Source organism: Thermobia domestica, chromosome 8 (genome assembly GCF_964235325.1).
Source record: "Thermobia domestica chromosome 8, izTheDome1.hap1.1, whole genome shotgun sequence".
NCBI lineage: Eukaryota > Metazoa > Arthropoda > Insecta > Zygentoma > Lepismatidae > Thermobia > Thermobia domestica.
The window spans coordinates 30,626,357-30,642,433 of NC_137461.1; the positions used below are offsets into that span (position 1 = coordinate 30,626,357).

The 16,077-nt window shown below is 39.0% G+C and overlaps 1 protein-coding gene across 3 annotated transcripts in view; it reads right to left on the reverse strand.

The window, feature by feature from the left end:
- The window catches only part of LOC145692823 (small G protein signaling modulator 1-like), a 564,802-nt gene that overhangs the window by 302,588 nt on the left and 246,137 nt on the right, over positions 1–16,077 (reverse strand). For all 3 annotated transcript variants that reach the window (XM_081768318.1, XM_081768320.1, XM_081768317.1), the window contains exon 3: positions 921–996. In XM_081768318.1, the coding sequence (XP_081624444.1) occupies positions 921–996 (76 nt within the window). The remainder of the gene's footprint in view (positions 1–920; positions 997–16,077) is intronic.

Here is a 16,077-nt window from a genome sequence, read left to right on the forward strand (position 1 = left end):
AGAAAACTATATTTGCAGGATGACTATATTTGAAGGAAAACTATTTGAAGGAAAACTATATTTGAAGGATAACTGTATTTGAAGGAAAACTATATTTGAAGAATAACTATTTTAGAAGGAAAACTATATTTGAAGAGTAACTATATTAGAAGGAAAACTGTATTTGAAGGAAACCACATATGATGGATAAATGTACTGGAACATATTATAGCTTATATTTGACAGTATTACGTAACTCCCAAATTCTCAAATTAAGCGCGTTTCTACTTGGAGATAAAACGTCTTTTGTAGATGTTAAAGCTACTTTCCATATAAACAGAGACCAGTGGGGTAAACTTTGTGTTCACTAGAAACAGTTCCTCAGTAAATGTTGTAAATTCGACAATATTCAGATTTTTCTGAAATTAAACGTCAAGTCTTCTTCGGCAAAACTATTTAACTGTCGCCTCACGAAACTAGATAACTCACAGTCCTTTTTCTAAGCGTTTTTATTCCAAGTTTATTTCTTCCATTATATATATCCAGTTCTTCCTGAAAAATCATGAATCTTGTCTGATTGAAGAAGTTGATGCGCCTTAGAAATTGCACCTTGGTCATTCAGATCTAGAGAAAGCACAATACGCATGATCTTAGAAATCTCGCACAAAAACTACAATATACGATCATCGGGAAATTTATAATACATTTTTAGAAAGTATCAGTAAAATAAGAGGAAAGAAATATGGTTCAGATGATGGAAATAAAGGGTTCAAAATTGAAAAGAATGGTGCTGAAAAATGATCTGTATTCCCAACCTGAAGAAACATTTGACACATTGAGTACGTACTTTCAAAAGGTTCGTTTTGAACTTAAGAAAAGATAAGAAAAAGAAAAAAGACCAGAACTAAAAATCCTAAACCTAAAGGCTGAAGCCTACTTACCACAGAGAGACGTGATGGAACTGCTTTCCTCATGAACGAATTTTCTCGTAACAGCCTCCTCCATAATTTGCTTCACCTGAAGATAAAAAATAAAATCAAGATTAAAATAGCTTTAGAAAGTGAAGAAGATAGTAACATAATAGAAACTTGTGTAAGACTAACAAAATACGTTCGTGTATAGAATTCGTTGCACATAGCTTTTGAATAAATGTTTACAAATCCAAACATTTCGGATACAGTACCGTCTTCAAGATAAATTTCCCAATGATTCTCATAAACTCTCTTGAATCGTATATATAATTTACCAAGGTCATTACAATAATATATATATTGGTATGTAGCCACTATGTTAGGCTTTGTATAGTTGTAAATAGGGACATATCCAGGGGTTCTGGGAGTTCGTAACCCCCGAGATTTCGATTTTTCTGTAAATTTAGTCTAATTTTAGGAATAATCTTACAAATTCTAATACAATTTATCCTCATATTGAATTTGGACCCATTTCCCGAAAATCTTTTGTCACTCTAGCTCGAAATAAATTCCTGCGTACGTCCCTAGTTGTATGGTCAAAGTCAAGAAACATTGTTTCCTGAAACTGCACTTTGAACGTTCGAATAATCGTTCCTTCACTTTGAAACTGTAATTATTCAAGACAAGAGAAACGATATATACATATAACCATCATACAACATATATGTATAGTGCCACAAAATATACATATCTGTGTTTGCTACGTAAAAAGTGTTAAGTCCAAAATGTTCTAAACGTTTGAACTTACAAACCTTTTTACAATTCATTGTGGGAACTATTTACGCAGATATTTAAATTTATGCAGAGATTTAAAACACCCCAACACTTCGCAAGCAGTGTAAAACGTTTAATAAACTTTGTTTTTTTCAGACTTTACGTAAGCAGAAAGTTTTCAATACCAATCTTGGTCAAATGTCCACGATTTATGATTTTTGGAACTAACATCTTTTACGCAGTAAACACAGATATATCGGCACAAAGAACTAGCTGCCGAAAAACAAATTAGGATTTTACTACTTGAATATCGTAAAAGTAATTTCCATGTGTCCAGATTACACTACCTTTACTTGAGTTCATCTTTACTACCTGAAATGCCTCACATTCTACCCACCCAACCAGGTACATTCTAGGAACGTGCCATTTAAGTTCCATATGTACCGTTTACGTACCTGGTACTTGAAAAATGTACATTTCATATGCATAGCACGTGTCGCTAGGTACGTGCCTTTCGAGGAATTTCTGACACTTGAAAGGTACTTTTACATGCTTCACTGGAATGTGAGGAATGTGAATGGCACATACCCCATGTACCATGGCATGGTTGTGCGTAAGTTTCGTATTGCGACTAGGGTTGCCAATTTAGCCACTTTGTGACGAGATCTGGCCATTTTGAGAACGTCGTTAGTCACATAATTTCCAAAGAGCCAATAGTGGCTTTTTAGCCATATGCTTTTCACTTCTATAGCCACTTTCTGAGTTTAGCCACATTGTAATATATTGTGTGTGTCATTTTGCAATTTTCTGACGTTTGATGCGTTCTCTAGGTTGTAACATTCTAAACCCCACTGGCAGAATTGTCCTCATAAAATTAGCATTGATGGTTATATTGTGACGTTACACAGCAGAGAATTAGTTCAAAACCTGTACGTTAAAACTAGACGTTAAATAAAATTTTCGGGAAGACGTAAGTGTGCCGGAGACATATACAACCGCTATATACAACAGTGTGGTGTTGGAATGTGTAATGATTAGGATGTGATGTTTTATTTTATTTTTTTGAAAGTTCAACACTTCCAATGTACCCGTAAAAATGTACTAAAGAAATAGTGCCCATGTTTTTTAAATATTCAATTAGAACTGGACAATCTACATGAAATTTGCAATCGATCAGTGAAAACGTCATCTTTCTAGAGCCTGTAGTTTCTGAGATCTCATTGTCGAGAAACATATATGTGTATTTTAAAAGAGCTCCAAAGATGGCAGCACAATTCATTTGCATGTATTTCGGAGAAGGCTTACTAAAGGCAAAGGCCTTTGAACAATAATTTAAAAGGATAAACTTTGTGACAAATATTTATTTCAGTAATTTATTTAAACTACACTCTTTTAAAAATATTTGTCTTTGTTATAAACGTGAAATCACAAATAACCGTAAATCAAAGGTTTGAATGCTAAGATTATAGGTTAGAGCTCGGTCGCTCGTAAATGTTACTGTAGTATTTTACTAGATAGTTAAGTTGCCACACAGATGCCGGAGGAGGGCATATATTTTCAGAGTTAGTTGCTTGGCTTTTTTAAAAGTACAAGCTTCTAAATTCGAACGTAAAAATGAAGCGTTAAGGTTTTAGTATTTAAGTACTCGCACCCCCAGTTGCATAGCACTGCCCTAAGGAACATTACTGACATGCCTAGTACATTCCTGGCACATGCCAATGCCAAGTAAATGTGTCAAGTACATACACGGTACGTGATATACACATAATAGATACATTCCTCGGTATGTGTCATGCACGTACTTTTGGGCGGAAGTAACCTTATTCCTTACATGTGTATTTCACATGATTGCTCTATTCACGTACCTATCATGTACATTCCAATGTACCTCGAGGAACATTCTTTACACATGATCAGTATGTACTTGTGTTGGGTGGGTAATAATAAGCGCGAAGTGTGTGCATCACGTTAATTCCTAATAATAAACTGCCACATTAATAGATATCTCTACCTACACTATCGCTTGGCTGTCTGACGCTAATAGATGTCTCTATCTGCACTATCGCTTGCTTGTCAAACACCAATAGATGTCTCCACCTGTACTATCGCTTGCCTGTCAGACGCTAATAGATGTCTACCTACACTATCGGATGCTTGTCTGACGCCAATAGATGTCTCCATCTGTATTATCGCTTGCCTGTCAGACGCTAATAGATATCTACCTATACTATCGCTTGGCTGTCTGACGCTAATAGATGTCTCTACCTGCTTTATCGCATGCCTGTCTGGCGCTAATAGAGTCTCTATCTGCACTATCGCTTGCTTGTTTGACGCCAATAGATGTCTTCATCTGTACTATCGCTTGCCTGTCAGACGCTAATAAATGTCTATCTACACTATCGGTTGCCTGCATGATGCTAATAGATGTCTCTATCTGCAATATCGCTTGCTTGTCTGACGCTAATAGATGCCTCTATCTGTACTATTACTTGCCTGTCAGACCCCACCCAACACAAGTACATACTGATCATGTGTAAAGAATGTTCCTCGAGGTACATTGGAATGTACATGATAGGTACGTGAATAGAGCAATCATGTGAAATACACATGTAAGGAATAAGGTTACTTCCGCCCAAAAGTACGTGCATGACACATACCGAGGAATGTATCTATTATGTGTATATCACGTACCGTGTATGTACTTGACACATTTACTTGGCATTGGCATGTGCCAGGAATGTACTAGGCATGTCAGTAATGTTCCTTAGGGCAGTGCTATGCAACTGGGGGTGCGAGTACTTAAATACTAAAACCTTAACGCTTCATTTTTACGTTCGAATTTAGAAGCTTGTACTTTTAAAAAAAGCCAAGCAACTAGCTCTGAAAATATATGCCGCCCTCCGGCATCTGTGTGGCAATTTAACTATCTAGTAAAATACTACAGTAACATTTACGAGCTTTTTTTTTTTTTTTTTTTTTAGTGCTAGCCGAAGGCTAGCTCCCTTGCGAGGGTTACGCCCTCTATCCGGGGTGAGGAGTGCAGAGACTGGGGAAGGAAGGATATTGGAGGTGGTCTATGGGAAGTAAGAGTAAGCGGAAAGAATCATTTATTTTATTTAGATCATAATTTCAGTTTATTGCTTTTATTGCATTTTATTCAATTTCATTGGACATTATGAACTTTGTTCATAATCATGAGGACTGGGAAAAAATGACAATGAAGTGCATATGACAGGACAACACAAGGATATGTTAGTGAGACGAATGCAGATTATCTTCTTGTCCAGGGGCTGCTCTGGACAGTAATGTAGACAAGTGGAGCCCTGTTAGCACAATAGGTTACGGTGCAGCATATGTAGGTGATATATGAAATGGAAGGTGATCAGAAGAATAAGCTGAAGCGACAAAATGATCTGGATGGTCTGGTGGAATGGTTTTGAGATATAAAGAGAAGAGTAGGGATAGAGGGGAAGTAGAAAATTGATATCCTAAATCATAGTGGCGGTCGGCATCCATAGTATCTAGAAGTAATGGATGACGTTGCTGAAACCGGTTTGTGATGAACTTTAGTCGCAACTGTTCAAGATGACGGAGAATGGTAGGAAAAGAGATACGGTCGTAAAGCTCCTGTGTCGGACTGGGAAGCTTGATCCTATAAGCCAGACGAAATGCGTGCCTTTCAAGAATTTGTAATTTCTGATAGAAAAAAGGTAGTGCAGCAACCCAAGCGGGATGACCATAAGTTAGAACTGGACGTAAGAATACCTTATACGTATTAAGGATTGTAGTGGGTTGCAATCCCCATGTGGTACCAACTAGACGTTTTAGTAAATTGAGCCGAGCATACGCTTTACGAATGATTGCTTGAAGATGGGGCCGCCAAGTTAAGTGATGATCGATTATGATACCAAGATAGGTAACCTGTTTAGTAGGTGATATTCGTGTGCCATGAACCTCTAGATTAAGTAGATTGGGGTTTTTCTGAACTCGAGAACGTTTTCGAGGTGGTATGAAGACGATAGCTTGAGTCTTAGTCGAGTTTATATGAAGGCGCCACTTAGCACACCATCGGAGAAAAGAGTCTATTGCTAGGCGGAGTGCAGAATTGATTTGTTGAATAGTTCTGGCTGTGCAAAGAAAGGCAGTGTCATCTGCATATTGAAAAGTATGAACATTGGGAGGAAGGTTGGCATATCGGCTACAAACAGAAGGTATAGAAGAGGCGAGAGAGCGGAGCCTTGAGGTACACCAGAATGGATAAAGATCGGATGTGATGAGGAACTATTGATGGTAACATAAGATAGGCGGTTAGAAAGAAAATGGAAAATGAAACGGAGGTAGCAGAGTGGAAGCTTAAAACGGTGAAGTTTGAACATGAGGGCTAAATGCCACACTTTATCAAAAGCCTTCTCTAGGTCAAAAAGAATGAGGCATGAAGGCCGAGCAGTGTTATAATGATTTGTGATTAGGTTGAGAAGTCTGAGCAATTGATCATTGATGCTGAAATTAGGTCGGAAACCAGCTTGGTGTACAGGCAAGAGATTATATTGAGAAAGATAGTGATGTAGTCTGATGACAATGATGCGCTCAAGAATTTTGCTAAAAACGGAGGTTAATTGTATTGGACGGTAAGAAGCAATAGAATCTGGAGGTTTGTTGGGCTTAAGAAACATGAGAGTGGAAGAAGTCTTCCAGTCACAGGGGATGTAGCCGGTCCGGAGAATAAAAGAATATATATATGAAAGAAGCAGAAGAAGACAATAAGGAGCCTCTTTGATATGACGATAAGTTATGTGGTCGATACCAGGAGCTGTGTTGCGCTTGCGGTTTACGACGGTGGCGATATCAGATGTAGAAATTGGAGCTGTGAGAGGATTGTCGTCAGGAAGAATGTGTGCTGCGCTGGGTTGTAGATATGAAGATGATAAGTTCAAGCGATCAGTAGGATGTCTTTGAACAAAATCAGATGGGAATGGGGTGAAGGTAGTCTGCAGGTGGTCTGCAAAGGCGTTCGCTTTCTCTTCGTCTGTGTGTAATGGTTGGTTATTTACTAACAGCGGATATGGTGTGCGAGTAAGCTTCCCAGTCAACATATGAAATCGCTTCCAATACTTAGTAGGGTGTGAAGTTTCAGCTAAGTTGTTACACGTCTTCACCCAATTGCGAAGCTTATGTGCCTTGACGTAGTTACGTACAGTGCGCTGAAGTTGGCGATGATGACGAAGAGCTTCTAGGTTACCAGTGCGCTGATATTCACGAAAGAATTCGCGAGAACGATGTACGAGAGGTAGGTAGTTTGGCGGTAGACGTGGTTGGTACCTGGAGATTTCACTTGTGGGTATATGAAGGTCAGAAGCGTGATGAATGGAGTGAGTGATTTCAGAGACCCGTGCGTAGAGATCATCTTCGGTAGTAGGAGGCTCGATGGTAACCAAATCTTCAGCAATAGTAGTGCGATAGTCATCCCACTTGGCTTGATCAAATCGTGGAACACGACGAGGTTCAGGGAGCAAACGAAGAGTAGGAGCCTGCGGTTGATCGATATGAAGTTTGATAGGAAGGTGATCACTACCTATGGAATCGAGCACTTCAAGTGTGCAACGCTGGAAGAGATTGCCAGAAGAAATAACTACGTCAGGTGTGGTATTCGTGATGGGTCTGGTTGCTTTAGGGATATCAAAAACATGGCCGGTGGTATGAGTAGTAATGAAATCAAGGAAGCTTTGTTTCTGATTAGCTGGACGGCTGTGAATATTGATGTCGGCCATTATGATATAATATTTAAAGTTATTGGAGATGTAAAGAAAGAATGAGCGTGGGATGGGATGTCCAGGGCGTACATATATGGTAGCTATGGTAACGTAAAGGGAGTGGAAGTACAACGTAGTAATGAGATACTCTGGAACATTAATCAATGCAGGATGATATTGGCGGTGACTAATCGAAGGATGGAAGCCAATGGCCACTCCTCCGTTTGCTCGGCGTGCTGCAATGGTAGAATCTGAACGGAGTAGGGTGTAGCGAGGTATCCTGAACGTCATAGATGGAGTAAGGAGAGTTTCGTTCAGAAGGAAAGCCTGAATAGTTTCTTCTAGAAGTAGCTGTTCGAAGAGAGTGTACTGGGAAGTAAGTGACCGAATATTAAGAAACAGTAATGAAATACCCATGATTAAGGTGCAGGAGTAGTGTTGGAAGTGTCGGAGGAGACATGTAATTCGTCAAGAGGGGTGGCATGAAAATAGACATGAGGTCCAGAGTAAGTAGCTTGGAAAGAATATTTAAAGATGATGCGGGCTGCGTGATTGACCACCTGGAGAATATGTTGACGTAGAAAAGGATGAATATTTTGCAATGCGATGGTAAAGAACGAAAGGAGTTGATGGATGGAAATTGCTTCGCCAAGAGGTTGGGGTGGTACATTGTGTTGAATGTCAGGCAGGACGGGTCGCAGCGGAACAGTGAGCTCCGGATTTAAAGGTTCGGCCGTTGGCCGTGCTTTGCAGCGATAGCTATATGTGGGGTGTTGTTCCGGACACGTAGAGCATTGAGGTGGCTTCGTTAGGTTATTGCAAGCTTTCGTTTCGTGGTTTCCACTGCAGTACCCACACTTGCTTGGCTGCGTGCATTTCGATGTTGGATGTGAATTGTATGCTTGGCAGCGCTCACATCTTAATGGTAAAGGTGGCGGCGATTTCGATGGCTCTACGCGATGTTTCTTTTTATAGATGAGGGCGCCATGAGTAAGAAGATCATCAATAGTGGTTTGAGAATTGGTTAATATTCGTACCATATAGGTAGCTCCTTGATCGTTTTTAATACGAAGGCATTTTACAATGGAGTGTCCCTCAAGAGTAAGTTCTTCCATGACCTCGTCGTCGGTTAGAGAAGGGTCAACCCCTCTAATGACAACCGAAAGAGCCGGTGTTTTACGTGGTGGCGGTGCTTGACGAAATGTCTTAGGTTCGAGGCGCTTCATATTGGCGTGCTTACCAAAAATTTCAAAGCTGCACTTATTTCGCACAGTAGTTAAGAAAGTAGAATCGTAAGATTTGAAAATGATTCCGTTTCGAGTGCGAACTATCTGTGCTACAGAAGCGCGTGGCAGATATTTTACAAGTTGTTGGAAGGCTAGCTTTGTATTGTCAAACTTGGTGTCAAAATTGGTGAGCAGAAATGAATACAGACACGGTTTGGAGGTATCCTGAATAGATGGGAATTCTTTGTCGTCGTCAAGATTCATTGAACTGACAGATTGTTCAGAATCACTTACAGTATGATGGCGTTTAGTTGGTGGTTGATGAGAAGTGCTATTGGCTTTATCCGGTGTACGAGAGCGGGATCTACCAGTATTCTTGCCTTGAGATGTAGTTTGCTGTCTGCGGTCGGCCTTCTTACCCACCGAGGTAGGTTCGATAGACGGACCCGGAGGTAACGGCGGTAGTCCCGGATGGCCACCTGATGCCATCCCTTGAGATGTTAGACGACTCTGACAATGAAGATGACAGGAAATGCAATGAGATGACGTGCTAGGGGAAGCCCACTGTGGCTCTCACTTGAGGCAGCAATACGTCCTCGCGGAGATGTCGGTCAGTGCGAACACTGGCCCTCCACAAAATAGATGATGAAGAGAATGGATGATGATGGCCACGGGCTCCCACTTGAGTCAACAATACGGACTTCAAGGGGATGTCGATTGTCTGTAGCAGAGCAATCCTCCCTGAGTGAACAAAAATAATATTAGTAGCTCTCAGACCTATGAATCGAAGATCGATTCTGACTTCTGAGTTGAGATGTTTACGAGCGACCGAGCTCTAACCTATAATCTTAGCATTCAAACCTTTGATTTACGGTTATTTGTGATTTCACGTTTATAACAAAGACAAATATTTTTAAAAGAGTGTAGTTTAAATAAATTACTGAAATAAATATTTGTCACAAAGTTTATCCTTTTAAATTATTGTTCAAAGGCCTTTGCCTTTAGTAAGCCTTCTCCGAAATACATGCAAATGAATTGTGCTGCCATCTTTGGAGCTCTTTTAAAATACACATATATGTTTCTCGACAATGAGATCTCAGAAACTACAGGCTCTAGAAAGATGCCGTTTTCACTGATCGATTGCAAATTTCATGTAGATTGTCCAGTTCTAATTGAATATTTAAAAAACATGGGCACTATTTCTTTAGTACATTTTTACGGGTACATTGGAAGTGTTGAACTTTCAAAACAATAAAGTAAAACATCACATCCTAATCATTACACATTCCAACACCACACTGTTGTATATAGCGGTTGTATATGTCTCCGGCATTTGTTTCATAGCCAAATAATAATGGAAAAGGAAGGATAACCATTTCCTGAAGGATGTCTATATTATCAGGCTGAATTTCTTTAAGGAGTTAGTTTATACTTACACTTACGTCTTCCCGAAAATTTTATTTAACGTCTAGTTTTAACGTACAGGTTTTGAACTAATTCTCTGCTGTGTAACGTCACAATATAACCATCAATGCTAATTTTATGAGGACAATTCTGCCAGTGGGGTTTAGAATGTTACAACCTAGAGAACGCATCAAACGTTAGAAAATTGCAAAATGACACACACAATATATTACAATGTGGCTAAACTCAGAAAGTGGCTATAGAAGTGAAAAGCATATGGCTAAAAAGCCACTATTGGCTCTTTGGAAATTATGTGACTAACGACGTTCTCAAAATGGCCAGATCTCGTCACAAAGTGGCTAAATTGGCAACCCTAGTCGCAATACGAAACTTACGCACAACCATGCCGTGGTACATGGGGTATGTGCCATTCACATTCCTCACATTCCAGGGAAGCATGTAAAAGTATCTTTCAAGTGTCAGAAATTCCTCGAAAGGCACGTACCTAGCGACACGTGCTATGCATATGAAATGTACATTTTTCAAGTACCAGGTACGTAAACGGTACATATGGAACTTAAATGGCACGTTCCTAGAATGTACCTGGTTGGGTGGGACTTTAATAGATGTCTCCATCTGTACTATCGCTTGCTTGTCTGACGCTAATAGATGTCTCTATCTGTACTATCGCTTGCCTGTCGGACTTTAATTGATGTCTCCGTCTGTACTATCGCTTGCCTGTCAAACGCTAATAGATGTCTCTACCTACACTATCGGTTGCTTGCATGATGCTAATAGATGTCTCTATCTGTGGTATCCCTTGTCTGTCTGACGTTAATAGATGTCTCTACCTACACTATCGCTTGCCTGTCGGACTTTAATTGATGTCTCCGTCTGTACTATCTCTTGCCTGTCTGACGTTAATAGATGTCTCTACCTACACTATCGGTTACTTGCATGATGCTAATAGATGTCTCTACCTGTACTATCTCTTGCCTGTCTGACGTTAATAGATGTCTCTACCTACACTATCGGTTGCTTGCATGATGCTAATAGATGTCTCTATCTGTGGTATCTCTTGCCTGTCTGACGTTAATAGATGTCTTTACCTGCGCTATCGCTCACCTATCTGAGGCTAATAGATGTCTGTGCCTGTGATATCACGTGCAACTCAATAAAATTAACACATTATATTGTGTATAACTAAAGAAAAGAGTTCACCTATGGAATGTAAAAAAAAATGCATATGGAGTTTAGGGAGGTTGGATGGAAAATTCAATAAATACATAAATAAATAAAATTAATGAAATGTAAATAATTAGAGCTGTTAATGGAGCACAGTTTTAATTTATAGTGCGTAGTACGCCGAAGGTTGAGTGGGAGTCTTCTATCGACCAAAGGAAATCAAGTATTTTAAATGGCAACAAAGAATACGATCTTAGCCCAACATTTCATAGAACCTATAATTATCGTTATTGTTGCAGGAATCACACCTTTCACAGATTATTTTTAAATCAGGAAGGGATTGAAAATTAAATAAATAAAATCATGAAGAAAGATGAAATACAATATCCTTTATCTAATGTAATCATAATGACCATTATTTCGGAGTGAAAATGTTCCATAAGAGAACTTCTTGTGTGCAAAGTTTCTGGAATACGTGCCTGATTGCTAGTGTGTGCAGCGGTAAATAATAATAGAAACTTGTAAGTAGATTACGCTAGACTAAACTTTTCCTGAAGTTTAAACAACAGGTTCAGAATACGTAAAATATGGTTAGACCATGGTATGAACAACGAAGAGAGCAAGAAGTGGAGTTTCTTAACAAGGAAGTGTGTTTCTTCATAGTAAAACTTTATTTTTAAAAAAATAGAGGGAGAGAACATACCTACGCGAATTACATTTAAATGAATGAGATGCTCAGAATAAGAATAAGCTTATCTTGCATCGGTCAACAAGGAAGAGATAAGGATAAATAATCAGTGTTCGAAGTGGAAAAAAAGCAGAGGCTGTTTGTTTTATTACGATTTTGACTTGACATACCGGCTATCTAAATGTTAAAATGCAGTGAGGGTATGTTGCTTAAAAGATAGCATTTCTATTTGTATAATGACTGAAAACCATTGGTTGAGCTTTCTCAGCTACGGGGAAGGGACAGTGAGAGACTTTGATCCCGCGTCAACAACTTTCTAAAAATAAAATAAAATAAAATAAAATAAAATAAAATAAAATAAAATAAAATAAAATAAAATAAAATAAAATAAAATAAAAATATTCCCTTATGCTGCATTACAGAGAATTACATACTTAAATGCTCAAACACCGAAATTTTATATTAACAATTTACTGCAGGAAAGCTCCCGGGCCCCCACTTGACTAAGGGTTATTCCAAACTCTAGGGATGCGCACGAGACAAGATTTGTGGCTGTCGTCTCGTCTCGAAAATGTGCTATAAAAGTGATGTCTCGACTCGAAAAATGTATATTTTTCTATTGGAAGAGCCGTGTCTCGACTCGAAGTTTGTCAGGAAAATCCTGTCTCGACTCGTCTCGTGCGCATCCCTACCAAACTCCCGGAAGAATCGTCCCATAGCAAACTACCACTAAATCCGCTCATGCTCAAAACACATTTATAAGCATTAAGACAAACACGACACATATAAAGATGTTGTTCAGCCTACGTTTGGCCGATTTCGTTCCTTCCCCCTCCCGGGAAGAATGGACTCACCCGACCTGGCTCATGGCGTCCTGCAGCGTTGTGCAGTGGCTTCCTGGGAACGGAGTTGTTTTTCCGCGCGGACCACAATAACGTACAAATCACGTTGTTGTGAGTGTTGTGTTAAATTTGTTTCCAAGAGTGTGGGTTTCCGCTCTGTGACCAAAATACCGCCCAAACTAAGCCGGTTTTGGGAAGCCTACGTTGCGGCTCTTTATGACGCCCACTTTACTGTTTCTGTCATTAGAAAACAGTGCAAGAAGAATGGTTGCAACATCAGTTTAAGTGGAACAAAAAATGTTATTAAAAAGTACAAGGGCAACGAAGCTTCACCATTTGGATCAGCAAAGAAGTTGCCTAGAGAGCGGGAATGTACTAAGGCTACCTCCACCATGCAGAGGAAACTTCGCAAAATAGCAATGCAAGAAAATCCGCCAACACAAAGGTGTATGGCTAATTGTCTTGGCGTGTCTTTGGGGATTGTGAGCCGGACGTTACACCATCAACTCAAGCTGGAAAAAGTCATGAAAGCTCGCGGCCATCTTCTCACGGATACCCACCAAAAGGAACGAAAGTGTAACGCCCGGAAGCTGTACGAACGGCATCTGTCAAAACAAAGGTGGATGTACGTCGTAACGCTCGATGAAGCATGGATTTACCTTTCCGACTGCGGCAAACCGAGAGCCATCATGTACCGAGAGAAAGGCGCCAAGAACTTAAGAAGGTGGATCTGTGTCTGTAAAGAATCCTTCCCAAAAGGGGTCATGGTCGTTACTGGCTACTGTTACCGAGGTAAACTGAAGATTCGTAGGGTGGCGAAGAACTGCAAAATAATTTCGCAGTATTTTCAGGAGCAGATCATGTTGCCGATCTACGAGCATGAGATTCCAACAATGTACGGAAATGACGCCAATCTGGTGAGCCTTCACATGGACAAGGACTCATCACATACCTCACGATCGTCCCTCGCATTCTACAGGGAGATGGAGGAGGCAAGTGGTATACAGGTGATACCTTTCAATGAGGTACCTATTAAATCTCCAGATGCAAATCTTATGGACTATTGTGGATTTGTATTGCTGAAGCGGGCTTTGGGAAAACGGCGTGTGACAACTGTGGAAGGACTTTGGAAAGCTGTGCAAAGGGAACGGGACAAGATTCCCCTCCCAGTTCTTCAGAGAAGCCTATTACAGTGGAAATTACGCTGTCGGGCTATTGTTAGGAACCAAGGGAAACACATCGAGCACTTACGGACCTGGCGCCATGGATTCTTCTAAATTTTTAGGTAAGTCGAAATTGGCCAAATGTAGACTGAACAACCTCTGTACATACAAAAGAAAGAATTCAATATGGGATATCAAAATATAAACTAGATGAACTTCTTTGAAGACACCTTATTTTAAAAACAAGAACTAAGAAAAAGATAAAAATGTCGGTGTTGTCAACTTAGAAATTATTTCTACATAAGAAATGAAATCTTTTTACGTGCAAAGCTATTCGTTAATTACTGTATATAAAAATGGATTTATTAAAGGTATTTAGCATCTACTCTCCAGTGACGGTATGTCTTGATCACTGAAAAACAGAGGCGGTATGCCTTCATCACTGAAAATCCGAATATCATTTCACTTCGACCACTGTAAATAATGGTAAATAATACACTATAACTCAGCCCTTCCCCCTTCCTCATCCACATGGCGCAGAGTGAGAATTCTGCGGTCTTCAGCCTCTCGTAGTTCCCTGTTCCTCGACTGTAATGTTGGAGATAAACATAAGGGGCGGTATTAAGAGAGAATTCGTTAATCGAGCGTTAGTCACGCGATTAGTTAGTGTCTTATTAGTTCTATACTAAGGAGGGTGTACAATTTGGTATTCAGAAACTGCTTGGAGTTCACCTAATATATTGATTTGGGTAAGAGTAACTAATATAATCCCAATATATCGGTCGAAAAAATAAATACGGTAATCTCGACGTGTGCACGTGTAGTCTAAAAATGAAAATATATGAAATACGAAATTCGTAATGTTTTCTTTATGGTTTGACATCATCGTAACTTATAAATAGTTACGAAATTGGATTCTAATTAATTTATTGATTTCTGAGGGCTATATTTATGGAAGGAGTAAGTAGAAGTCAATTAATATTAATGACAATAGACTGATTATGTTGTAATTATAAAGGAAGATAATTTATCGATGAGTTATCCCTGAGATAACTGGAAATTTCTTACTCATCTCTCGCTCTTCACTTTAGGAAACAGTTCTGCTATTGTAGAAGATCCGGCTTAAGAGCCTGACTTACTAAAATAATACAAAAATTTCCCTTTTTTCTTTTGCTTATTTATTCAAAAGTGGAAGGAGATAATAAAATCAAATGCAACTTTTAAATAAGAGCTGAATTTAATTTGTAATAAACAAAATAGTTTTAACAAACAGTTATTAAAATTAAATAATAACGTTATTTAAAAAGTAGTTCTCAGCAAACCAAAACAACACGATATGTAAACAAATGCAATTGAGTTCGTTCGTCTAGTCGGTGTTTTAACTTAGATTTTAGGGGAATTGTTATTCTGGCAACACTGTAATTTCTATGGATGGCAACACTGAAAATTCTTCAGGACCATATTTTCTGTTGTAGAATAACATTATCTATGATTGTGGTAACTTGCATTTTATTATCTCCTCTCATTTATGAATAAACAAACAAAAGGCAAATGGTAAATTTTGTAAATTTTTAGTAAGGCAGGTTCTTAATAGCTGCTTCATAGTTAATTCGACCGATTAGGTAAGAGAAAAAAAGGTAATTAATTGCCTTTGTATTCTCATAATGTAAGATTATTGTGGCTAAACTATAGTTAACCCAGGTACTCTTTGCTCTCATAGTTACATGGTACATCTGATTAACTTAGTCAACTACTATGTAGTAATCAAAGATTCTGAATAATACACTTCAGATTACCATACGTTAGTCAAACCCTTAGTATAGCACTAATCATACACGAAAACGACTCTGCATAAGGTCTAGAGTTGTTAAATATCGAATGTGACACTCTGCAAAACCGAAGATAGAAGATTTCTGTCACGCGAGGCAACACAATAAATATTTAAGTCGCCACTCAGATTTTGATTCTGGGAAAAGAATACTCAACTTTGTATAGTGCTGCTAAAATGTTTTGAGCCGTGGGAAAAATGCGAACTAAAACTCTCACCTTCACATCTACGCGTTTAGCCAATGAGGGTTCAGCTGTTGTTAAGTGAGAGAGCAGATGACGAAAGGGAGTTGAACTCCTTTAGCCGATAGCAGCACTTGGAATGGAA